Source organism: Coregonus lavaretus (assembly GCF_964263955.1).
Source record: "Coregonus lavaretus genome assembly, chromosome: 10".
Lineage (NCBI taxonomy): Eukaryota > Metazoa > Chordata > Actinopteri > Salmoniformes > Salmonidae > Coregonus > Coregonus lavaretus.
Genome location: NC_139997.1, coordinates 50,793,719 through 50,821,073, shown reverse-complemented (window position 1 = coordinate 50,821,073; position 27,355 = coordinate 50,793,719). Strand labels below are relative to the sequence as shown.

The 27,355-nt window shown below is 44.3% G+C and overlaps 1 protein-coding gene across 2 annotated transcripts in view; it reads left to right on the top strand.

Annotated features, from left to right (window-relative positions):
- The first annotated feature begins 1,338 nt into the window (after positions 1–1,338).
- The window catches only part of tcf7 (transcription factor 7), a 58,478-nt gene continuing 32,461 nt past the window's right edge, over positions 1,339–27,355 (top strand). For both annotated transcript variants that reach the window (XM_084170243.1, XM_084170244.1), the window contains exons 1-3: positions 1,339–1,769; positions 1,927–1,996; positions 2,799–2,902. In XM_084170243.1, the coding sequence (XP_084026369.1) occupies positions 1,587–1,769; positions 1,927–1,996; positions 2,799–2,902 (357 nt within the window). In that variant the 5' untranslated portion in view covers positions 1,339–1,586. The remainder of the gene's footprint in view (positions 1,770–1,926; positions 1,997–2,798; positions 2,903–27,355) is intronic.

The following is a 27,355-nucleotide window of genomic DNA, read 5'->3' as shown; positions in this document are numbered from 1 at the left end:
TCCTGCCCCTAAGGCAGAGCAGAGAGTAGAAGTTACTGACATCTGACGTCATGTCTGCAATTACCATAGAGGAGATAAGAGATGGGGATACAGAGACTGGTGTGTGAGTGAGTAATGCACACACAAAGACTGATAAGGAATGTTTTGGAGTCCGACAAAGATAGATCTATCATATTAATCAAATCCAAAACTCACACATAGTCAAGTCCAACAAAGGAACAAGCGCATACCCCACCTCAAGGATATGTGAAACCAATGTGAGCACATAGAGACACACACACAAAAAGTGCCAAAGAATCAAGAACTTAAAGTAAGTAAGCCACATAGTGAAACTGCTTCTGTGAAAAACAGCTGTCCATATTTAATCAGAGTGAATAAACAAGGAGTTTAAACAACTCATTTATAATTTAGATTTGCATACATTAAACAGCTCATTTTAATATTTTTATTCATATGCATGGCCGATATTGGATAAATATGCAGCTTTATGCAAATACTAGGCACATTTTCTGTTTGTATTTCATTCTATTTCCCAGTTGTGGTTCATCATTTTCATTCAAGGCAACAGATTAAACCAAATATTAAGTCACAGCATGGGAGCGTATAAATGTTTCTCAATTAAAACTCAGAAGACCATGCTACTGTATCAGTATCAAAAATGCATTGACGTGAAAAAATTGAAAAGACAGATACTTGTTTGACAAGACACCATATTCCTGGTCTACATCTTTGAACTACATTCCCTTTCCCCTCCAAATTGTGTTTTTCCATCAATCAAACAGTTTCATTCTAGACAGTTGCTGTTTTTGGAGATTACAACAAAATCCAAGCGCTGTAGAGACTAGCGAGACATGCCATGCCTCTTTTATTGATGAGCTTGAGTCTTTTTATGATGGTTTACAGGGGATGTCCTACATGTCTCTGATGTTCTCACTATGTCAATACAAATGTCAAATAAATATTTCTACAACTTCACAAATGCTGGGATAACATGGTTTTAGGTTTTGTATCTGTGTGTGTATGTGTGTGTGTGTGTGTGTGTGTGTGTGTGTGTGTATGTATATATAACAATGTATAACAATGTTATAACAATGTTACACATTAGATAACGTTGTGGGAATGATCTATCAATGCTCAATAATCTGAAAGATCGTTTGCTCATACAAAATGTCCCCTTTGTTAAAAACAAGTAACTTTATCCATGATGAAGTGTTAAAAGTCCTGAATGGGCTAATGCCCAGCAGGTTCTTAGGTGATGTCTCTTTAAGAACTGTACCCTCTGCGGAAACAATTGTACAACCCCCAACAAGTCATTGAATCTGTCAATCACCGGTCGGCGCTCTTTGATGTTGGGAGTCCTCGCCTTGTCTTGAGCTCAAATGCGCTATTTGTTGCTGCCTGGCTACATTACATTCAATTTGCAGGGCCGCTCCACAGCAGAGCAACTTTTGTTTAGTTTAATACTTTGGCCGTATCTGAGTGCAACAAACTTGGGTGGTTTAGATTAATAGAAAGTTTCGTTTCTTTTTTTCTGAGGAGTGCACCTCTAATTAGGCTAGGACAGGAATTTTTATTTTCAAAGCAACATGCCTCAGCTCAGTAGTGGCGGAGGAGATGATCTCGGAGCGAACGATGAAATGATATCCTTTAAGGATGAAGGCGATCAAGATGAGAAAATTCAAGAAAACGCTTTCACAGAAAGGGACTTAGCTGACCTCAAGTCGTCTCTGGTGAATGAATCGGAGACAAATCAAAGTCCGAACGCAGCGGTAGGTACAAGAGAGAGAGAGAGTTCTTATGCGCTGTTGGTAAGGTTGAAAGGGGTTGTTGAGGGGTCTTAGTATGAAACTTTTGTCGCCTGGCCTGTTCAAAGTTATTCTCAGGTTACTGATCTATGTTTACTGTCATTGCTTTGGACACTTTCAGGCGGTCAGACGGGGACAGCAAAACGAACACAGAGGTTATCAAGAGAAACACCGGGAGCATCTCGACTGCGGTAAGAACTAACAAACTCAGACAGTAGCTGAAGTAGGCAAATTGTATCGCAGTGAGTGAAATACGTTTCCTGAGATTTCTGACAATATTGTGTGAGGTTGCATTCCCTGGGCTACATAGGTTATGACATGGTAATAATGTTTAAAGTAACTTCATTCTGAAAGACCTAATGAAAACCAAAAGTATATAGTAGGCTTCAGCTTTACATTAGGTTTATTTCTTGCCCCTATATGGTGCCAATTCTGTCAAAAACACAAATTGATTTTTGCCTGTGCTGAACCTCACATTTAAAGGCAGCTAAACGTTATTTAAAATTTATAAATGTGCTCTAGTTCAGTATCAATGTTTGAATATGATAAATCACAAACATTTGTCCACTCATGCAATTACCTTAAAGGGAGTTGAAAACATCCATGTGGATCAATTACCCTCTTTTTGGACAGCCTGTAAAGATGCATCACACATTTTGTTACCATCACACTCTAGACTTTAGAGATCAGTGGCTAGCCCAATGTGGTGAGTAACAAACAACAACAACAACAACAAAAGCAACAACAAGGGATTGGGGTTTGGCTGTTTTTGTGATGCAATGCAAGGTTAGGGCTGTCACTTTGTCACACAAATATGTGACAGTAGTAAAACAAGTCTGTAACCTACAATTTGTCGAAGAACTCTCTATCATTATTTGTTGAAAATACTTTTGCTTATTATACCAGTTTTAACTACAGTAGGCTAAAAAGTTATTTGGAAGGTAAGTGAACAAGAGAAAACATATTATCTCACATCTTTGTCTCACTCCACAGTTTCCAAACATCAAGATGGAGGAATGCATAAAACACTGTATCCAGGGTACCCGTTTCTCATGCTGCCCGACCCATACATCCCCAGCGGATCAGTGTCACCATCTGTAAGTCCACAACACGTTACCTTCCACATCGCAATGTAGAGTTAATCACTCTGTTGGATTATTATAAGACTCAGAATGAATCAATTTGTGATAACGGGTGCATCATCAGTTAAACGTCTATACCTGAAAGTCAAATGCAAGGATAACAAACTGTAAGGAAATTAGAAAGTCTAAAACAACAATGAAAAGTCATGTGTACACCAGTAGATGTTTATTTCTGTACTGCCATGTATTACTCTCTGATATTAAGTATACATCCGCACCCTCATACAAGTTTGAGTATGGTCTGAATCAGTAGCACATCAAAAACAAAGCTTATTTTGAGGTGTGACTAACTGACACTGTGTTGATTCACTCCCTTTGCTCACACTTTTGTAGGTTTTCTGGGTATTGGTAGCTTATAACATAAAACATTAATAAGGAACTATGCATCTTTGATTAGGTGATGCACATTTTGTTAAATCTGTGAAAGCAGCAAACACTCTAATATTAAGCATGGTGTTTTAAAAAGTCTTTTCCAACAGTCTTTCTTTGAAGTGTTCTGAAAGAAACGCTAGCACAATCAGAAGCTCAGGTTAAAATGGGGTTGGATATGAGACCTAGTCATGTTGACACTCAAATGACCTAAAAGTGTCAAGTGTGTGTGTCTGTGTCTGTATGTGTGTGTATGTATGCGAGTGTGTGAGACACAAAAACAATCTTCTGTTTGTATTATTAGGCTCTATGCAGTGGCTACATTTGTCTCCAAATGCATCAGATCATAAAATAATTAACACATTTTATTGAGACATTATAAAGTTGTCATTACAAAGTAAACACAATACTATGAATTATATAATATATAATATTATTTCAGTGTTATGTCCAGAAATGAATGTGTCACTACCTCTTTCTTCTTATAAATGAATTCCCCCGTTTTATCCTTAATTGCCCCGCAGTGCGAAGCACGGAGGTTCTAAAGATTGTTTTGGGAATAAAGAGCACTTTCTTCCTTGTGTGTGTGTGTGTGTGTCTCCACAGTTCCATACAATGCTCACTTGTTGCGTCCCTTGTAATTACCCAGCAGCAATAGCAGTACTGTAGCTGTAGATCTATCTACCTGCCACTTGAAAGGAAGGGTGTAGATGGTGATTATAGCATGGGACATGGCAGTGGGACGCGAGGGGAAACAGGGCTGTGGATCCCCTCCTGTTTGGTGTTCCAGTTCTAATGTTTACATTGAACAAGGTGATGCCTGTCTTCACCTCTCCTCACCCAGAGGCGGGCGCTCTTCTGCTTCTATCTCAGCTCAGGCGCTCTATCACCTAATTGTTTTAGCTGGGTTCATTTGTCGGTTTTGACTTGGTCGATGCTTTTTTTTTGTTATTTGTTTTGGTAGCAATTAGTGAATTTACCTCCCAGAAACTATGAAATAAATATTCTCCTTTTTTATTTATTTTTGTCTGTTGAACTTTTGTTTAGGCATTTAAAATGTCCTTGTAAAAACTAGCCTTTTTAGAGTAGACTATCCACAGGGTAATAATTAATTTTGTTAGAATATATAAGACTATTATAAGACTAGTATTCGACTATTGAAAGGAGTATTTGAAACCATTTTGTTATAAAATATGTACATTTCTTCAATTAGTTGAAAGGCCTCAATAAACAGATTGTCTAATTAGCTGATTCTTCCCCCAGACAGTTGACTCACACTCCTTATTATTTTAGAATTAATGTTATTAACTCTTCAAAAGAATTTCACAAAAATGTATTCTCTTTACAAAAATCGTTTTACAATGTCTCAAAAGAAAACACATGAGGCTGGAAAGCGTGCTCCTTCTATGCCAAACACGTCCTAATACCCTTATTACAGCGATGTTTCATGGGACATGCCAGGGAATTATGTTCTGGCTGTAACATTAATGTAGATATCAGTTGTCCTTCCAGAGAGAGTGTCTAAAGAAGGCGATTTGAGACAATCCCAGATGCTGTACTAGATTTCCCTAGCTTTTCTTTGAACAAAGCTTCCTCCTGAGTGTGTAGCTGTGGAGCGAGAAGGGTTAGGGTGTGTGTAATGCTTTGGATTACCAGAAGACTTTGTTGAATTGGAGGGGATCAGTAGAAGAGGTTCATCTGAAGGAGTCAAACCCCTGCGGATGAAGGGTTCTAAATGAGAGCCACCAGAATACACTCCTCCTGATATATCTATTTCTCTCCTCTCTCTCTCTCCCTCTTCATGGTATCCTCACCATAATGCACTCTTCCTCACCTGCCCATCCATCTCTCTCCGCTCTCTGCCTCCTCATGGTGTCCTGCCCATCATGCCTCTCTTCTAATCTCCTTTGCAATCACCCCTCTCTTTCTCTTCCTTACCTTCTGTCTCGCCTCCATAAATACACTTGTTTTCTCTCCTCTCTCCTTCTTTCCTTCTCCTCTCCTCTTTTCTTTCTGTTCTCTCTATCCCCCTTCCTCTTTCTCTCCCCTCCTCTTTCCTCTCCTCCCTATCTCCTCTCTTTCTCTCCCTCTTCTCTCTGATGGCCTTGCATCCCAGTGGGTGATGTGGCCCCGGAGGAGGATGTTTGCGGTGTGCTGTGCTCATGGAGGGCTAGAATGTCAGGACAATCATCAGAGCCCAGAGAGCCTGTGATGTGGAAGATGTGGTTTTCACCGTGTGGATCACAGGCACTAACATGTCTAGCAGACAGACTGGGGCGGCTGTAAATCATATCCCACTTAACCTGTTCAATTCGAATGTAAAGAACAGTTAATCGCGGATGTGTTCACATTGTTTCTTCATTGTATTGAATCTTGAGCAAGTGAACATTTTAAAAGGCCAGCTAGTTGTTTCAAATATTTCGTAGTGAATTTTCATGAGTGGCGTAATACTCTTAACTGAGCTTTTTGGTGTTCCGCTTAAATTCTGTCAGTCAACTTTTTGAGTATCGTCATACAGGAAACAGGATACAATCTTTAAAAATGTTACTTTACCAGTTCAGCCCTCCCTCTCCGTATCTCTCCCTCTTTCTGTCTGTGGGTGTGTCTCTGCCTTGCTTCTGTGCTGAACTATCTGTGCCTTAAGTGTTTGTCCTTCCCCAGATCAAGGGATTCATTACAAGCAAAGCCCAGGATCGCACGTCCCCAGATCACACATCCTCGTCTGGCATTGTGAAGTGCTGTTTACACTGGCTTGTTCAACTAGCCCCCTAGTCCCTAGGTAACCAAAAGCAGGAACACTGACTTAGGCCCTGTAATCCCTGCATACAAGCCCAGGGGCTGGGGCTCTGTGCCTCTGACTGACAACGATAAGAAACAGTGGTGCTGGATTATGCTCCGCTAAAGAAAAGCAGCTTTGCGCCCGCTTGTGTGTGTGTGTGAACAAACTACTTGGAAACTTGGGACTGCTCCAAAACTGCTCCTTGTTGTAATTTAACATGTAAGCATGAGATTATTTAAATGAACAAGGATGATGGTGGAGGTGTGGCAGAGGAGCCTAATAGATGTATTGACCGTAGCAGAACATTCAGAGAAAGCCGTGTCAGTCAGAGAATGTATATCCTGTACATTATGTCCTGACCTTTGACTTTGAGACCAACTAAAAGCATCCTGGTAGGCAACTTGTGATGATGTTGCTGTGTTGTACAGTAAGGGTGGGACAGGGCAGGCTAGCAGTGGCAGCTGTATGTGTGCGGGAGTGACTGTGTCCCATATGTCAACCTAGGCCCTATTTAGTGCACTTCTTTTGACCAGGGCTATACAGGGAATAGGGTGCCAGGGGATGCAGGGGGTGAGACCACACACTCTCTCTCTCTCTCTCTTTCTCTGAGCCTCAGGTGAGAGTTAGCAAATGCTTTAAAGGTCCAATGCAGCCATTTTTATCTCAATATCAAATAATTTCTGGCGAACAATGAAGTACCTTACTGTGATTGTTTTTAATTAAAATGGTCAAAAAGAAACAAAAATAGCTTCTTAGCAAAGAGCAATTTCTCAAGGAATAATTTAGCTATGACTGTCTGGGAGTGGTCTAAGTGGGGAGGGGAAAACAGAAAATTTGCTGTTCTTTGCAGAGAGGTTTGGAACTCTCTTTCTTATTGGTCTATTAACTAATTTAGCGCCTGGTGAGGTCACCAGGCAGGCCAAACTCCATCCCACCAAAACAAGCTGAAATGTATTGCTGTCTTTTCAAACAGCTCTTACATTAAAAGGGCATTATCATCATTTTCACAATTTCACAGTATTATTCCAACCTCATAGTGTGGAAATATATATAAAACACAGGAAAATCAAGTTTTTGACTGCACTGGGCCTTTAATAAAGGAACAGCAGGAAATGACAGAGAAGCTGCAGATTTAAATACAAATGACGATAAGGGGCTCTCATCCTCAGCGCTTTGAAGTGGATGGCTATAAAGAAGCCTCAAGATAAAATATGTACAAGCCTATTTTAAGAGGCGGAAACATTTAGAAAATATCAGAAACCTGTTGAATCCCCTGAGGTGTTTATAGCTGTAATTATTCATGCACTTATTTCCTTGTTCCCCCCCACACCCCAATTTTGAGTATATTAAAGAGCTCTCCTGAAAGGTGGATGTTCCAGCATCTGCTGCACTTTTATAGTCTTCTACTCAAAATCACAGTTTCAATGACTAACATGTTTTATAACTCCACCGCTTTTTACAAGAGTGCTACTCACGAATCTGAGAGAGGCTCAGTCAGAGCGTCTCTAATAAACACTACTCTTTAGTCTACTTGTACAGGGTTTCCCAAACTCGGTCCTCGGGACCCCAAGGGGTGCACGTTTTGGTTTTTGCCCTAACACTACACAGCTGATTCAAATCATCAAAGCTTGATGATTAGTTGATGATTATTTCAGCTGTGTAGTGCTAGGGCAAAAACCAAAAACGTGCACCCCTTGGGGTCCCGAGGACCGAGTTTGGGAAACCCTGTACTAGAGGCTTCTGCCAGGAGCCACTCACAGCTTGGTCATCCTGGGCCCGTGTTTGTATTTGTCTGCGAGGTCTTTACAGGTGGGGTGGGGGGATGTTGCACCCAGGTGACCCATTGGCTGATGGGAGCAAACCAAACGGCGGCTCGATTGCTGTTGTTGACAGCCCAGATGCTCAGCTTCTCAGACTGCAGTTAATAAACTACAGGAAGATGATTATCACACAGGCAGGCACAGCACAGGGGGGTTTAAATAGAACGGCTTCCTTCCGAGTCTTCACCTTGCAAATATGACTAAATATAGGCCCCGGGAACATGCGGTAACCTGCTTTCTACCCCTTTGATGTGTAATTATCGAATCATTGACTTTTCCAAATTCCAATCTGGGGCTGAGGTACCTGTGTTACTAGGACACTGTAGTTTTAGACATGTTCATATTGCTTCCTGTTTACCTAACTGAAAATAAATTACAAGGGGGTTGGATAGGTGGCTCGTAGGTTAATGCCCATGTGACATATGGGAACCAGGTTTTGTATCATTTCTTGTTACTGTACTTCATAGTGCCGTCACATGGCACTTTCAAACAGCATCACCTTCCCCAGATGAATCATATTTTAAAGTATATACATACAGCATGTACTTTTTCATAAAAGGAAAGAGAAAAAAATCCCCCTGCTTATATAACCATAACTTTAGATTATTGATGTCAGAGGGTGGTATCACTTTCATGTTTTAGGATGATGTTTATGAAAAAAAGTGATTGCTGCGGAAGAAAAGCAAGAGGAAAGGAGATGAAGATGGCTGAACAAAACATGCGGGCACCTTTGAGTTCGCCGAGCTCTGTGCAATAGGGGACTGGAGATCAAAAATGAAGATAGATAGCTAGATAGGGAGGAGGCATTGTGGGTCTGTGATGGGGCTCGATGGAGCAGCAGTGTCTAGGCTGGGGACACTGTATCCTGGGTAGAGTGAGTGACAGTCTCCTGGGTCACTTGGCTGATTGACTCAGTTTTAATGGTTGTGAATGAAGCCGTGGTTCTTGGCCCGTCCATTGTGATGTCATCTCATCTATAGCATCTGGGCCTGGGTTAGGATAGGAAATCACTCTTCTGTTTTTCCACTATGAAATACAAGTGTGTTGGATGATGGGGTGTGTCCGTTCACAAAGTGTCACGACTTCCTCTGAAGCTGCCTCCCCTCCTTGTTCGGGCAGGCTTCGGCGTTCGTCGTCACCGGCCTTCTAGCCACTGCCGCTCCATATCTCATCATTCCATTTGTCTTGTCTTGTCAATTACACACACCTGGTTCATATTCCCCTCATTAGTCCATGTATAAGTGTTCCCTCTGCCCCCTTGTCCTTGTGGGTAATTGTTTCATGTGAGATGAGTGGAGCTCGGTGGAGCTACCTGTACTTTGTATTGCCGGGGTATATTTTCCCTGTGTGCCTGTATTTGTTCCAGTGCGCCTGTTTTGCACACTGGACTGTTGACGCTATCCAGCGTCAACAGTCTACGAAATAAACTCTGTATTCTGTGATTTACCCTCCTGCGCCTGACTCCTTCAAATCACACTCTCACACAAAGCCTGTTTGAGAGAGAGAGGGTTGTTATTGTGGGGTTTGTTGTCTTCTCTCAATCAATCAATCACATTTATTTATAAAGCCCTTTTTACATCAGCAGTACAGAAACCCAGCCTAAAACCCCAAAGATCAAGCAATGCAGATGTAGAAGCACTGTGGCTAGGGAAAAACTCCCTAGAAAGGCAGGAACCTAGGAAGAAACCTAGAGAGGAACCAGGCTCTGAGGGGTGGCCAGTCCTCTTCTCTCTTGTTGACAGGCGTTTTATATATGGGTGGCTGAATGGTGTGTGCATGGCCCTAGATGACAATTTGCCATGTGCTCTCTCTTTTATCTGGCTCTGTAAGGAACTTTACAACCTGTTTGCACTTGTGTGTCTTCTGTCTTCCCCGGCTCCGACGGGCCTTACCATGTGTGCTCAGAGCAGGGTGGAACTTTCATCTTGATGTGCTATGTTTGTGCAGGCCTGCTCGGGTGGAATTTTCCCTCATCACATGAAACTGTGTCCGTTATTACTGTTGCCCTAATCACTATCATTTCACAGGTAGCCATAGCATCACAGAGTGAAGCATGTGACTGGCTGCTGCGCGATGTTTCGTTTCAATAGGTTGGGATAAACAGTCCTACTGTAAGCCTTGTAACAGTGAGGAAAGTCTTAGTGTATTGAGCCGTGTTGGACACGCACATAATACTGTGTTGCTTGCTTCTACCCATCCAATGTGGATGAGGCGTGTTATAAAATGGTGTGTCATGGATGTCATTCACAGTATTACAATGATGTGTTTGGGTGTAGGGCCTATCTTATTCTAAATGGTTCTAGTAATAACAAATGACTACAAATGCATATATTACATAAACTAATTCTATAACATGATTATAAATCACTGTAAATTATTACAAGCTGTGCTGGTGCCTTTCAAGAGGCCACACATGAACACAGCCCTCCGTCACAGGTTGTTCTGCCCACTTCTGCTGTGGTCATGTGATGTTTGCCCCCTGCTGTGAGGGACAGGCCAAGCCGTGGCAGAGCAGAGCGGCAGAACCACACAACAGCAGCAGCAGGAGAGAACCAGACCAGAGCGGCGGTGGTGGGTGGGTGAGGCTGTGGGTGAGGGCTACTGGTAGATGGGTATCAGATGGGGCAGGATTAGGCCACTGTGATCACACCCATGTGTGTCTGCCCCATGCGGCTGGGGTGGCTCCACCGGGTCTAGGGCTGGGCACTGGCTCATTCAGGGTGCGGGGCCCGGCCTGGTGGATGGGTGGGGGAGGGTGAGCTGGGTAGTGGTGTTAGTGGGCTGTGGCTTGACCCCAGCAGAGGGAGGTTCAGCCCAAGGCCTTGTGGAACCACTCATTTGCTGCGTCCCAAATGGCACCCTATTCCCCTATATAGTTTCTACTTTTCACCAGGCTGTATAGGGAATAGGGTGGCCATTTGGGACACACTCCTTGTCCCAGAGCTGCACTGGGTAGCTGCACTGGCATTGTAAGTTGAAACATGGAATGGTCTACTTTCAAAGTTGCATGTTATAATATAATAATAAAATAATAATAATAATAATAATATGCCATTTAGCAGACGCTTTTATCCAAAGCGACTTACAGTCATGCGTGCATACATTTTTGTGTATGGGTGGTCCCGGGGATCGAACCCACTACCTTGGCGTTACAAGCGCCGTGCTCTACCAGCTGAGCTACAGAGGACCTATATTGTGTTGGGGAGGTGGGAAGTGAAATCTGTGGTGACATGCAAGGATGGTGGATTTCTTGGGTTCAGCCTAGCCATTCAAGAAAGAATAGGCATGTTAGGGTATGTATCTGTAGCATCTAATCAGATAAGGCCATATGTTTGTGCTTGGCTAAGTGTGGGTTCTGGTAGAGAGCAGGGCAGTCGGAGGGCTGGGGACAGTCGGCCCCATACTTACCAACATTAAAATAACTTTATTTGAAAGGTATTTTAGATTCATTTTCATTGAATTATGAAAAGTTTTCGTGTTTGGAAGAGCATGTGACTGAAGAATAGCCCTGTAAATCTTATGGAACAAAATCCCAAAGAGAGAGAAAGAGTAAAAGATCACACAGACAGGCAGAACGTTTCTGCCGTTTCCCAACTCCAATCACAACATGGAGTCCTGTTGTTCTTTCATGGATGGAATTAATTTGTTTGTTTATTTTTCCATCATTGACTCCAAAGGGGAACTCAGCCAGTCTTTGTTCAACATTAAGAGCAATGCCCCCTAACATTTTTTTCTCAAACGATCTGATATCCATTTCAAACCGTTTTTCTTTGTCATCACAATGTTTCTGAAACAATGTTTAGTCAGGGAAAGGATAATCAGGCACACATTGTGCACTTGATTCCACTGTGTGTAGAAGACAATGAAATTAGTGACTGGCTGGATTGTTTTCCAAGGTGGTTTGTTTGAAGTGTTGAGCTGTATCATTCCTGTAGGTCTCAGTCTCAGACATTCCATGAAAAGTAAGCTGATATGTTTTGTCAGAGCCGGTTCCTCGTGTGTGTGCTCATCCCTGAGACAGAGGCCCTGAGATAATGATGCACTGCCTACTGCAGGCAGGGAGGGCTCCCAGAGACACACAGCCGTATAAAAGCAGGTGTGTGAAAGAGAAAGAAAGAGAAACAGAGAGTGAGAAGTAAAGAGAGAAATTATGTAACCAAGTTCATTTCTACTTTTTCTTAGATGGGAAAGCACACATGGGTCTTTCCATAAATGATGGGGTCAATGTGTGACATTGGGATCAACATTTCAAAATGGTTTGAAACTAAATGAAAAGGGATGTGCACTTAGAGGAATAAAAGTGAATATATGCAAATTGTCCCATAACTCCATCTATACAACAACATAGGCTTAGGACAATACATCCTTTAAGCAGGGTTCATAAAGACATTGGCAAGTCAAATTCAAGGACTTTCAGGGACTTTTTCAAGCACTTCATTGTAATTTTCAAGGACGTCAATGTTATACAAGTGTATCATTTATATAATTGTACATATAGGGCCTAATATAGAAATCCCCTCCTCCAAAAATGCATGCAAAAAGTGTCAAAGAAAAGTAGGCCATCACCACTTTAAGAAAAATGATTTTATTTTAGGCCTTTGCCAATGCATTGATATTCAAATTACATTCTAAAATGTGTGAGAACAATGTGGACATTGCCTGACTAAATAGATTGGATGCATGGCGATTGTTATGTAGCCTATGTGGCCGAGGCAGGGACACATAATAAAGCCATGAATAGTGGTAGCATTCATCTCACCATTTGAATCTCACCATCACTGTTTTTCTAATGAGAAAGTGACCAAAAATCAGGTTCTTTTTTTAATGGAATGATTTGTATGGAAAGCCAAGTTGAAGCCAACAGATGTTGTCGTCCTCATAAAAGGCTCTGCATGGTCAATCCGACATCAGCATTTACTGCGATGCGGCCTATGCAGAAGTCAGATCATTCATACTTCTAGCGCTTCTGGGAGCTGTCATACGCATCCAATAAATTGGTCTGCTCCGCACCACTTGTAGTGATTCAGGGCTAATCTCTATACCAACCATGATAAAGGGTTAAACATAGGTTTTAAATCAACTCGTGAATTTTATTGAATATAGCTATGATCCCCTTATATCTTAATGTAATGACATTTTTAAAAATGGCAGATTATTATCAATGACTTAACAACAGCTGTAACAAGTTGTCCAGTGTAGGAAATCCTCACTGGTACCCTAGTTTATAGAAAGACCCACATAGTAGACTAACAGTGAAATGCTTACTTACGGGCCCTGCAGAGAGAGAGAAAAGATCAATAATAGAAAGGTAATAACAGGAGTGAGTGAGTAGGTGGGTGTGGTGGTAGTTACTGAGCCGATGCTGTACCCCAGCGTTGTGAGTGAGGATGTTAAAGCCATTTCATCTCAGAGCCCAAGCCTCAGTTGCTCCTCAGAACTCCACAAGTTAAACAAGAGGCAACCCAGTTCCGCCAAGCTACTTGCTGCTTTTCAAATGTTATGGAATGTGGTTTTCTCTGTGGTTTTCCCCCTATGATCGTCTGGAGCCAACTGGAAACCATTTCACGACTTAAAATAGAGCTTTACTTATGGGATAGAGCGCAAGGTCTTTGTAGATATCAAACAAGCTGAGGCGGGTAGAAGGAAAAAAAGAAAATCTTGCTTCAAAAAATAGCATCAAGATTTTTAATGGTGGACATGAAAGTTATTAACGTAACGCTCCCCCATTTCAGCTGGAACCGCAGAGCTCTGTGCCAACGGAGCTGTGCTTTAGTGCCTGAGCTTAAAGGGAGGTTGTAAGGGAACAACTGTGTGTAGTGGATACAGAAGGCCTGCATCCCAATTGGCACCCTATTCCCTACACAGTGCACTACTTTTGACCAGAATAAAGTGCACTATGTAGGGAATAGGGTGCCAATTGGGACGCAGACTGTGTGCTGTGGATACAGAGGGAGACCCTTTCTGCCTCAGATGTGATGACGCCTGTTTGAAGGCCCTCCCACCCACCTCTGTCACACCTCTGTTTGTTGCAGACAGAGTTAGAAACATTTTGGTTCACTGTTAGGCTGTCAGACCTAGTTCACATATCACTGTAGTTTGGGCCATTGATGTGCAGGTTTCATAGCATTGATGTGTGTGTGCACATGTTCACATGTGTATATGTGTGTGTGCATGTGTTTATTTGTGTGTGTGTGTGTGTGTGGGCGTGCATGAGTGTGTGCATAGGCATTGTGGTGGCTGGGTTTCTGACATACATCCTGTATATCAAGGCCAAGTCGAAGAGCTTGTGTGAATACAGTGATGGTGATGTGTAGTGTGGTTAGACGACTTGCCTTCTCTTCGTGTTAGTGTGTGTGTGCGTTAACGTATATGCATGTATGCGGGAAACACGCAACATAAACAGTGAGAGAGGTAGGATAGAGAGAGTGTAAAACAAGCTTCTTTCTATTTCTCCTCTCTCTCATAACCTTATCTGATTTATAGAGGGGGAGAGAGGGGGAGTAAATGGAGAGAGAGAGAGAGCGCTAGCGGAAGGGAGTTAGCAGTAAACAATGAGAAGCAGGTAACCGCGTATGCACCTGGTACACCTCACCGCAAACGACTTCAAACAGTCAAAGGCACCTTCGCAGCACCTTAACCATTTCACAGCCATCCACGGCAGGCAGCATTCAAGGAACAGCTCCAACAATGAATGCTTCGATGCCTTAATCAGTTAAAGCAGTGCCACAGCGAAACTTCCTTGTCAGACACACCCTAACTAACTATCCTACAGGCCTATACAGAGCCCTACACAGTCCAGCCCTACACAGTCCAGCCCTACACAGTCCAGCCCTACACAGTCCAGCCCTACACAGTCCAGCCCTACACAGTCCAGCCCTACACAGTCCAGCCCTACACAGTCCAGCCCTACACAGTCCAGCCCTACACAGTCCAGCCCTACACAGTCCAGCCCTACACAGTCCAGCCCTACACAGTCCAGCCCTGCACAGTCCAGCCCTACACAGTCCAGCCCTACACAGTCCAGCCCTGCACAGTCCAGCCCTACACAGTCCAGCCCTACACAGTCCAGCCCTACACAGTCCAGCCCTACACAGTCCAGCCCTACACAGTCCAGCCCTACACAGTCCAGCCCTACACAGTCCAGCCCTGCACAGTCCAGCCCTGCACAGTCCAGCCCTACACAGTCCAGCCCTACACAGTCCAGCCCTGCACAGTCCAGCCCTGCACAGTCCAGCCCTGCACAGTCCAGCCCTACACAGTCCAGCCCTTCACAGTCCAGCCCTACACAGTCCAGCCCTGCACAGTCCAGCCCTACACAGTCCAGCCCTACACAGTCCAGCCCTACACAGTCCAGCCCTACACAGTCCAGCCCTACACAGTCCAGCCCTACACAGTCCAGCCCTGCACAGTCCAGCCCTGCACAGTCCAGCCCTACACAGTCCAGCCCTGCACAGTCCAGCCCTGCACAGTCCAGCCCTGCACAGTCCAGCCCTGCACAGTCCAGCCCTGCACAGTCCAGCCTAACGCCTCTCTCTGGCCACTCACACGCTCTCATATATCAAACCTTTGATTCTGTGAGTCTCTGTGTCAGAACATTGTGTCCCCCTCTTATTCCTATCAAAAGATTAAATAAGAACGGTTAGTCCGTGCATTTAACTGATGTTAACTGAGGCTGCAGCAGAATGAGGGGACGAGAAAACAGCCCTTGCTTTAATTGTCTAAGAAAAGTGAGGAGAGAGGAAACCCAATTTAATTAGGTCTATAATCAATAGCCTAACTGTTAAATATGCCTGGCTTTATAAATCATCCATATACACTACATGGTCAAAAGTATGTGGACATCCCTTCAAATTAGGGGATTCGGCTATTTCAGCCACACCGTTGCTGACAGGTGTATCAAATCGAGCACACAGCCATGCAATCTCCATAGACAAACATTGGCAGTAGAATGGCCCGTACTGAAGAGCTCAATGACTTTCAACGTGGCACCGTCATAGGATGCCACCTTTCCAACAAGTTAGTTCATCAAATTTCTGCCCTGCTAGAGCTGCCCCGGTCAACTGTAAGTGCTGTTATGTGAAGTAGAAACGTCTAGGAGCAACAACGGCTCAGCCGCAAAGTGTTAGGCGACACAAGCTCACAGAACGAGACTGCCGAGTGCTGAAGAGCGTAGCACTTGCAACACTCACTACTGGTTGCAACACTCACTACCGAGTTCCAAACTGCCTCTGGAAGCAACGTTAGCACAATAACTGTTTGACGGGAGCTTCATGAAATGGGTTTCCATGGCCTAAGATCACCATGCGCAATACCAAGCGTTGGCTGGAGTGGTGTAAAGCTCACCGCCATTGGACCGCTTCAACATCTGGTGGCTAAATTACAAACATGTAAATTCATTATTTAACAGTGTGCTTAAAGCATCAGACAAGCTCAGTGAATATAGTTGATTTGATTAAAACACATTTTGATTGGTCGAAAGAACAGCCAACCCTTGGTCGACCAAGACAGCCCTAATATACATGGGGTACCAGTACCGAGTCGATGTGCAGGGGCCCCTCGGCCTCTACCTCTTCCTCTGCCTCTTTGGTTTCCACGTTTGCCACCATTTCCTCAATGTCCTCTTCCTCCTCCAGAGTAGTACATCAGCTGTACATCAGGTAATTGAGGTCGATATGTACATATAACTAGGAATAAAGAGACTCGGCAACAGGATACATAATAAACAGTAGCAGCAGCGTATGTGATGAGTCAAAAAAAGTTTGTGCAAAAAGGGTCAATGCAGATAGTCCGGGTAGCTATTTGGTTAACTATTTAACTAAGTATTTAGCAGTCATATGGCTTGGGAGTAGAAGCTCTTCAGGGTCCGGTTGGTTCCAGACTTTGTGCATCGGTACCGCTTGCCATGCGGAAGCAGAGAGAACAGTCTATGACTTGGTGGCTGGAGTCTTTGACAATTTTCTGTGCCTTCCTTTGACACCGCCTGGTATAGAGGTCCTGGATGACAGGGAACTCGGCCCCAGTGATGTACTGGGTGGTACGCACTAACCTCTGTAGCGCCTTGCAGTCGGATGCCACGCAGTTGCTATACCAAGCGGTGATGCAGCCAGTCAAGATGCTATCAATGGTGTAGCTGTAGAACTATTTGAGGATCTGAGGGCCCATGCCAAATCTTTTCAACCTCCTGAGGGGGAAGTGGCGTTGTCTTGCCCTCTTCACGACTGTGTTGGTGTGTGTGGACTAAGATAGATCCTTAGTGATGCGGACACAGAGGAACTTGAAGCTCTCGACCCGCTCCACTACAGCCCCGTCGATGTAAATGGGGGCATGTTCAGCCCTCTGTTTCCTGTAGTCCATGATTAGCAATTTTGTCTTGCTGAAGTTGAGGGAGAGGTTGTTGTCAAATCCAAATCAGCAGATGTCACAAAGTGCTTATACAGAAACCCAGCCTAAAACCCCAAATCAGCAAGCAATGCAGATGTAGAAGCACACTGCCAGGTCTCCTGACCTCCTCCCTGTAGGCTGTCTCATTGTCGTCGGTGAACAGGCCTACCACCGTTGTGTCGTCAGCAGACTTAATGATGGTGTTGGAGTCGTGCGCAGAAACGCAGTCCTGGATGAACAGGGAGTACAGGAGGGGACTAAGCACGCATCCCTGAGGGGCCCCTGTGTTGAGGGTCAGTGTGGCGGATGTGTTGTTGCCTACTCTTACCACCTGGGTGCAGCCCATCAGGAAGTCCAGGATCCAGTTGCAGAGGGAGGTGTTCAGTCCCAGGGTCCTTAGCTTAGTGATGAGCTTAGAGGGCACTATGGTGTTGAACGCTGAGCTGTAGTCCATGAACAGCATTCTCACATAAGTGTTCCTCTTGTCCAGGTAGGAGAGGGCAGTGTGGAATGCAATAGAGATTGCTTCATCTGTGGGTCTGTTGGGGTGGTATGCGAATTGGAGTGGATCCAGGATGTCTGGGATGATGGTGTTGATGTGAGCCATGACCAGCCTTTCAAAGCATTTCATGGCTACAGAAGTGAGTGCTATGGGGCGATAGTCATTTAGACAGGTTACCTTGGTTATCTTGGGCACAGGGACTATTGTGGTCTCCTTGAAACATGTTAAAGACATGACGGATGTTTAAAATGCATTGGGAGAGCATGTGTATATTAGGAGAAAGAAAACACTCATCACTCCCCCTAAGAGGAGCAGCAGATGCCCTGATGACTAAGAGTTGTGTTCCTGGAGGAATAGGCCACTCACTGCAGTTGGTTGTTTTTTCTGAATGGGAGACAGACAGTGGACGGTCTTTATCAAGTCAAACTGACTGGCAGCACAGAGGACATGTGCGTCCCAAATGGCACCCTATTCCCCACATAGGGCGCCATTTGGGATGCACGGACGACTCCCTGGCGTTTTATGGTCCGCTTGCTCCATCTCCTTTCCAGAACATGTCCAACCCGGGAGATTTACAGCAGCTAGTCGTATTAGAATGAGATCATTGTGACTGAGGACCCAGATCCCCTCTCCTCTCCTCTCTCTGCGGTCCAAGTCTCAAAGGGATGCCATCATCGTCCTCCTCCTCCCATCCATCCTGGGGGTTTTTTAGTAGAAAGAGGGCTCCAAGTTAATGTGCTGATTTAGACGTTGTCACTTTGTCTTCATTAAAAGCAGAGAGCTATCCCAGCTCAAGTAGATTTCCCTTCTCATTCATTCAAGCCAGCCCAGGGAATACTGTTTTCAATTATACATTCATTAACAAAACAGTAGGTCAATGTGATACATTTTTGATGAGGGGAAACAAGGGAGATGACTGTTGATGTTTGTTAGGTTAATTTTACCACAGGGAAGGAAGTCCCTGAAAGTCCCTTATGCTCATAGTACGCTCTGCTTCTAATGCAAAGTTTAGAAGTGGATATGATATCTATAGGGAGTGTAATGTTATTTAATAGGCCTAACTTAACTGATATGATAAACTAATGTTAATTATTAGTACTTAAACAGCCCGATAAACCTGTAGTGTTTGTTTCAGTACATATTTTCTTAGATTCTGGGTTAGTTCTTTAGTCACTTTACCAGAGAGAGCTGCCTTAGAGGGAATTGCATGGGCGACATGGAGGAGGACACAATCAAAGTCACGACGTCAAACACAGCACATTTTAAAACGGATTGAGATTCATGAGAAAAATATGCCTTGCAGACTCACTGTTCCATGGCTGCTGTGTGACAGTATTGTGCAGAATGTGCATGTAGCATAGGGCAGGTCCAAGAGGTTGACTGTGTCCCACATGGCTCCCTATTCCATATAGGGTGCACTGCTTTTGGCCAGGGCCCATAGGGTGCCATTTGGGACACAGACAATATCCTCACTACTAACTACCATGAGATGACATGCATGAAGGACTTTCCTCTATAAGACATGCTTTTATGTGATGTGATCTCTGGTCTTTGTATTACCCAGTGAATGTTACCTTTCGAATGTACAGAATACTGTGCTTGTTTAGGTGTTGTTGCTAGGACGTTGTGTTAAGATTCCATGTAGATGGTTTTGTCTGCAGCTTGTCTGTGTGTCTCGCTCGTTTCATTGTGTACAGTTGTGCGAGGTTAAACCTCTTGTGGTTTACCATGGAAAATAAAGCCCAGGTCTGTCAGTGTGTGTCACCTGAGCAACACAACACAGCAGTTCCTCCACCGGGCACAGTGCGACGGAAACCTTTCAACGGTCCGATCCACTCTCAGTCTCAACTGCACCTTCTCTTTCCTACTGCGGCTGTCACAAATGGAGCAAAATGTGCAAATACCTATTTTATTTAAAACCCAGTTGTCAGGTACTTTATTCTATCTTCAACCTTGCTCTTTGTTTTACGTCCATCCCAGCACCTGTGGCCCCTCAGCTCTGAATTAAGAACTTCATTAAATGCAGTGGATAACAAATTGGGGACAACACTAACTCCATGTATAAGAAGGCAACAATGTCAGATGTTAGCGTTGTGGCATTGTGTGCTTGGTCATGTTCGTTTTGCCGCAGTGGGGGGTCTTTAGTTGCGTAATGGATAATGTGATGTCAGCACCATCCCCACTCCCCAGCAGCCTCCCTCCCAGCATATCCCAAGTCCCAGACGCAGTAGCAGGGAGGGAAGCCTGCCTGGAAGGAGTGGGCTCGGCTGGTGCTGTAAAGGCAAACACACTCGTCTTTTCCATGTTTCTGTTGGAGCGCGATGAAACGAGGCCGGGGGACTTATCTCGGCTGCATCTGAGGACCACACTGTGGCCTTAAAGCTGAGAAGCTGCTCCTGGTTAGTGTCTTGGCTCCGCCGAGCCCCGCGCTGGAAGACGAGAGTCAGGGAGCAATTATGGGATGCAGCAGAGGCAGGGAGGCAGCTGCCGGGGAGCTCACTGGGGGGGAGCAGTGTTCACATGTGCAACCGCACAGTTACATGACAAATCATCGGCAAACAATTCACCCGACTGTAGGACAAATAAGGCCCATTGTTTCAGCGGGGATGGAGGGAGTGCACAGAGTCATGCGAGACCATGTTCAAACCGTGCAGTGCACTCCGGCCCTCTCAGCAACTTTTTTTAGGTTGAGATTGAGAGGGAGAGAGAGCGAGAGAAGGAGCCATGCATGGTACTTTATTTTGGGGTGAAAATTACACAGTGAGGAGGCTTACTATGTTATTTGTACAGATTATCGATTGCTCAATGCCACCCTTATGCTAGGCAGCTTGGCAGTGTCCCCAGTACCACTGGCAACCATGTTCTCTAGAGAACCCGGGCGGAGGGTAGCGTTCTAACCAAATGGCCCGGACCGGGAGGAGTGTAACCCAGTGATGACAGTGGTTCTCTGTGATGCTGGGCCACAGAGGGACCCCCTGGGGCTAGGAGTGCTGCTCTGTGGTTGTGCCCTCATTGGGTTGGCTCACTGCCGGCTCATTGCTGGCTCCCACAGAGCTCTGCCTACTCCTGGAAGACTGACTGCTGCTGGAGAAGCTGACTCTGCTTTTAGAAGTGGCCAGTCAGAAGGTCAAAAGTAGTACACTAAATAGGGAATAGGGTGCCATTTGGGACGCACCCAGTGTGAGTCACTCCTTCTACACAGAACTCCGGGGAGAAGCTTCCCTTTCTGCCTACACTCGCTGGACCAGGCTGAGGTTTCCACCATGCAGAGCAGTAATTAGCTTAGTTCCTCACCTGCTCAGAAGCAAAACATTGCCCATCTAACTCTGTCTTGTCTACAGTGTCTTAGCATCTGTCACTGATCCACTGACCTTAATCTGTGAATCCCCCCACTTTCTAAATCAGTGAGGATCATCAGTAGCATCTTTCTCTGAGGACGGAGGATAGATGGGATAGATGTAGGTTGTCCTCTAATGCAACATAGACAACCAGGAGAGGGTTAAAGCCCAACATGCTGGGGATGGGGGTGGGAGTGGCTCTCCTCTGTAGGTCTTTGCATTCCAGTGCCACTAGATAAAAGGGAGAGCTTGAACATCAAATCAATACTCCCATCAATGGGAACATCTCCTGAAGATTAAAGACACACAGAGACGGAGAGACAAGTGCTAATAGTGTACAAGGGCAGGCAAATGGAAAGGCTTTAATTGATGTTGGGGGGGGGGTGGTATAATGGTACATTGCACAGACACACACACTCACACATCCTCGTGACAAGCAGCGCACCCTCAAAATGAGCTGTGTGTCCGGTCGGTGTCTCAGTGCCATTGATCTCTTTAATCAATTGATCTGGCTCTCGCTCTCCACTCAAAATGCATTAAGGTGCCACTTAAAGGTGCCTGTTTTTATGCTATTATTTGGTATCAAATGATGAGGGTTTTCTGAGGGTTCGTAGAGTACCTGCAGTGTGTGGATTTTCTATTACAAATGAGATTTTATAATAAGAATGGTTGGTAATGAGACGTGGTGAAGAAAAACAATAGGCTACTTGGTTTTGAATCCTGCCTTCTTCATAGCCCAGGCCAGCTGTAGATGTTGACGACATCTTGTTTATTCATTTTCTGCTGTAACTAACTTTTATGGAGCGTCAAATACATTTGTAGATTTAGTAGCAAAGACCGGAGACGACATTCTTTATCTTGACTAAATTCTAAAGGATCTTCTCTGGCTTTGAATGCAATATGATTAGGGAAATTACCGGCTCATGTGCTAACTGGATAGAACAGAGACATCAAATTACACGTATGAACTAAAGAATGTATTATTTGGAAGTAGTGTCACCTCCACTTTGTGTGTGGTCTGGCTCTTCTCTGTGTTGCTCTGAAGTCTGCTCAATTTCATCACTGTTGTTGCTTTGTGTGAAACACTAAGAACAGAAAGGTCTTACCAAATCCCTTGATAATATGGGTTGTTTGATGCCGTGGTCCTGAATTTCAAGAGATAATATTTTGTTCACAATTAAGATCTCATATACTGAAGCCCTGGCTGTGTTATGTCATTCTCATACACTCTTTCTTTTCTTCTGTATTGTGCTGGATACAGCTTGTATTGTATTCCTGGAGGCGTGATTATCTAAAAGGCTTTGGCCTGTTTCTAATGTCTTCAATTCTGCCCCATGTCTTCACTTAACTGAATGCATGAAGGTGGTGATGCTCATTTGACAGAGCTCAAAGCTTTTTTTATGGTCCCCAATGCAATTGTTTAGGGGCCTTCCCTGCACTCAACATAGCTTCTAAACCCAAACCGACACTGGTTATCTTAGCACGAAAGACACTCTCCGGCCGGAGAGGGAAAACCGCACAAATACTGTATGCATCACTTTGACTAACTTGTCATAAATACTCACCAAACATTCCTCATCTGGAGTGATGTCAGGCAATGTTTTTTTAGTTGTTATATGAGAAGCCATTGGTAAAATGGGAACAGCATGTCGGTCCCAGCTAGGGGGAGTTCTGGTTAGCAAATACACAAGCGATTCCAAAATATTCTTTCATAGACGGAACCCACAGGACAAGGCTCCTTCGAGCCGGCTTCTTCTTGGTTGAGTTCCAATGATATCTGTGGCCACATCAGAGCGTTGTGCCCTGTGATATCTGAGCCTGGTGGCTTAAATTGGAATGGCTGGTGGATTTAAAGGCTACCAGGAGGTCCAGCTCTGGGAGACTCGTCAATGATAGTTCAATAACAAACCATTAGCCTTCCAGGCAGGCACACAACGTATTTTTTAACGGGAAAGGGCTCTTTCCTTTCTTTCTCTCTCTTTCTTTCCATCTCGCTCTCTGTCTCTCGACTCATCACTGTTCTCTCCTCACTTAAAGGCTTGAACAAACAAACAAACAGCGGGGGTTTGAGTCTCAAATCTATAATTCAAACCAGTCAACTACTGTGAGGAGGTAGGTTTCCTAGGAAACCGTGAAGATGCTTCTCAGGATTTGAGTTAAAAACAAGGAACGGCATGTTCAAAACGTTTCAAGGTTTCCCTGTAAGTTCTAAACCTTCAATCAATGTGTATGTAGTTTATCACGCATCTATAGGGTTTGATCATATTGGTGAGCAGTGGTTTAGGTGAGGGAGCACAAAGAAAAAAAATAGAATGATGTCATAATTTCTCAATCAAAGTTTGTACCGACAGACTATTGAATACCGTTATAGAATATGCATAAAATGCGTCCTCCAAAGTCTGACTGTGCCCACACATATTGTCTCAAGAAAAACTCTTATTCATAATAGGCCATCATCACTGTCAATAATTCTTCACATTTTACCAGTGAAATGTCCAAACTGCATGCCAATCATTTGATCTGAATCAGTTTCATGGGAATATGCATTTAGATCTTCTTGAATTACTGTTTTGTGAGTGATTTAAAGCCGATGGTGTTAACAAACTATAAGCCTTTCTTGTAGGCCTATTTTGTTTCAATCAGAGCATATATCCTGCCTAGTGGCGCTGTTGAGTTTTGGCCTCATGAGGAATTTCTGGGGACTATTCAGCTTCAGATAAGAAATGACTGAGGTGTTTTTGGTGTAACATCTTATAGACCTACTATGCGACAGTATATGCTATTATATTCAGCTCTGTTATGTAAAATACTAATGAATCATTATGTAATCTTGAGAGACTTTGATTCAGCTTTGATCAAATTTTACTAAATGAGCACCATTGTGAGAAGTGATAATCTTCTATTTGTAATAATAATAATAATAATAATAATAATAATAATAAATGTAAGTGATTAGTAGGACTATTAGGCGTAGGCAACAGATCTTGATGATGAGGGTTATTTATTTTGAGCGGCCTTCGAATCGTGGTGCTGAAAGGACAGCACCGTAACCAAGTGGTCACATATCGTTCTGGGTTCCACTGCGCAAGAGGGGGTCCGTGGAGTTTTATGAACATCAAGGCAGACGCGGTGAATTTGGATCCTAGATCTAGTTGGTGTGATGATACGGTTCATGTGGTGGATCAGTTTGTCTGCATAGAGGTGGTACGTTTCTGTAAGCTAAGCACTCGGACAGTAGGGCGAGTTCAAGTGAGTCATAGGCCTACATGAGCCCCAAGTCCATAACAAACTGTTTTGGCGACAGCCATTTTAGCAACCCCTGAAGTTTTCTGTCTGTGGCAGTTGTTGTTATATAAGATTTGGCCCGCTCAAGGTGGGCCTCTTCACACGCCTACAGTTATTCATCATTCACGCCACTGCCAGAGAGAGAAGACAGGGAAGAAACCACCATTTACCTACCTATAGGCTACTATAGCCTACAAATTTATTTAGTTTGTCATTCTATCGTTTTCATGGAATTTTTGTGGTAATTAAATATTATTTATTTAGAATTTATTCTAATACATTTTCCAGAAACATTTTTACCAGCTCTGTGCATTCTCAATGCCGCTCCCCACGCTACAGCAGCACTACATCCGTGTTGGTAGGGCCACTTAAAGATACGTCCAGGGTCTAACTTCAGGTGAATCAAGGGGCTTAGGATGTGTCTCAACAGGAGGTTCCTCACAGGCTTAAGTTGATGTTGAATTAAGTCACATTAAGCTACTTGATGATGTAGCAGCAGACACACAACCCATCTAAATGCTCCATCCGCATCTCATCTTCTCTGGCTGTCCGGCAGCAGCAGACCTGCCTCAGAGCAGTGCAGGGTGAAGGGGTTTGGCTCTCTCTCTCACACACACAGATAGGGCTGAGAGGAGTGAGTTGGCACAGATTTCCACAGAGCGGGCCTTGCAGCCTACCTGCGGACGGCAAACACAGTGCAGGGGCGGTAACCATGGGAACGGTATGCCTTGTTCCTAGTGCGGCCGGCGGGCGTAGAGAGGGCCCAGCCCAGCAAGTGGGCTCTGAGATAGGAGAGAGAGGAGAGGGCTCGGGGCTGTATGGAGAGGGGTAGGGGGTAGGAGGGAGGGAAGAGGAGGAAGGAGAAGGGGGGGGGGGGCATATCCACTGGAATCACTTCAGCCACAGGGGCAAAGGGAATTAATCAGACAGAATAAATGATGACATGAAAGAAGATCATCCACCCTCCCTCTCTATGCATGCATTAAGCAGCTATGTTCTCCTGATCTCCACTATTTACTACTGCATCTAACTCTGGACGGATATGGATGATGCATGCGGTTATGGATAGATAGAGGATTTGGGTGTGTATGGACTGTTTTTGCTGGTTTTGAATGGATTGATCCATTTCTCCTGTGTTGAGTTTACCGATAGCCATTGAACTGTGCAGATGGAAAGCAGAATCAGGCACTTAATATGTGTCGTGTCAGGGGTGATGGGTCTTGTTTCAATGGCTAATCAGCGCTAGTTTGTTGTGCTATGAAGAACAGGGAGTTCAGGGCCTAGTTAGACAGTCAGCGAGACAGAAAGTGTTCACCTTCATCAACAGTAGGTGCAGGGTGTGGAGCGCTACACTGTGATAAGTCAACGGAGTCTGTCGATAAGAAAGATCTCTCCGATATGTTTTGTATTGTTTATAAAATATGAAATCAAATCTAAAAAAGAAAGAAAGACGGATGCTGGAGGAATGTTCTGATTGATCAGTTGCCTCAGGCCTCTTTTGTCCACGAATGATTTGTTCATCTCACTTCACTGGGTAGAGGTCAGGCTGGGGAGAACCATCCCCTCCTCCCTTCTTTTGCTCTACCATCCTCCCCTCGGAAGGAAGAGGCTCATCTCTAAGGTCAAAGTAGAGGGATAGCGTTCTCAGACTAGATAGACAGATATCAAAGACATTATCTACGTCCCATATGGGAATCTATTCCCTATATAGTGCCATTTGGGTACACATTAACATTGCTTTGTTTGTGAACACGGGAAAGCTGAATTGACCATTGACACTTTATAGACTGATTCATGGCACGGGAACTTGGGGTGATGTTTACACAATTCGGTCATCATGACGTTCTTGGGGGAGGTGTTGAGATGTCTGAACTGAAAGTGACCTCTTGGACTGAAACAGTTACCATTTCCACACGGAACACAGGGCTACCGTTCTTATTTGCAACATATTCCATACACACACGTATGCACACACACACACTGTATACCCCATTAGTGGTCTACATGTGTAGTATACATGCATGTTTTCTATCCAAATGTAGTCCAAAGTTCAGAGTGTCTTTGAAGCACTCCTCCCATCAGAGACACTCCTCTCTTCTCCCAGTCCTTTGATGTTCCTACAATTTAACCCATAAGTGTCTAAGCCCTGTTTAATCCAGGGGAGGGGGGTTCTACTAAGCTATATGGAATTGTTTTAGAAAGGTCATACCATCCTTTTGCTGCTTGATTTTGAATTTTCAGACCGCTTGAAGTATAAAAAGTAGTATACTGCTATTAGCCCATACAAACACATTGAATAACAGATTCACTACATGGAACAACAGATAGTCCCCCACAAAAAACAAAAGGAAGTTTGTTCTGAAGTGTCTGTCCTATATCTGAGAGATACACTACATGACCAAAAGTATGTGGACACCTGCTCGTTGAACATCTAATTCCAAAATCATGGGCATTAACATGGAGTTGGTCCCTCCTTTGCTGCTATAACAGCCTCCACTCTTCTGGGAAGGCTTTCCACTAGATGTTGTAAGAATTGCTTCCATTTAGCCACAAGCATTAGTGAGGTCGGGCTCTGATGTTGGGCGATAATGCCTGGCTCGCAGTCGGCGTTCCAATTCATCACAAAGGTGTTCGATTGGGTTGAGGTCAGGGCTCTGTGCAGGATAGTCAAGTTCTTCCACACCGATCTCGAAAAACCATTTCTGTATGGACCTCGCTTTGAGCACAGGGGCATTGTCATGCTGAAACAGGAAAGGGCCTTCCCCAAACTGTTGCCACAAAGTTGGAAGCACAGAATCATCTAGAATGTCATTGTATGCTGTAGCGTTAAGATTTCCTTTGACTGGAACTAAGGGGCCTAGCCCGAACCATGAAAAACAGCCCCAGACCATTATTCTTCCTCCACCAAACTTTACAGTTGGCACTATGCATTGG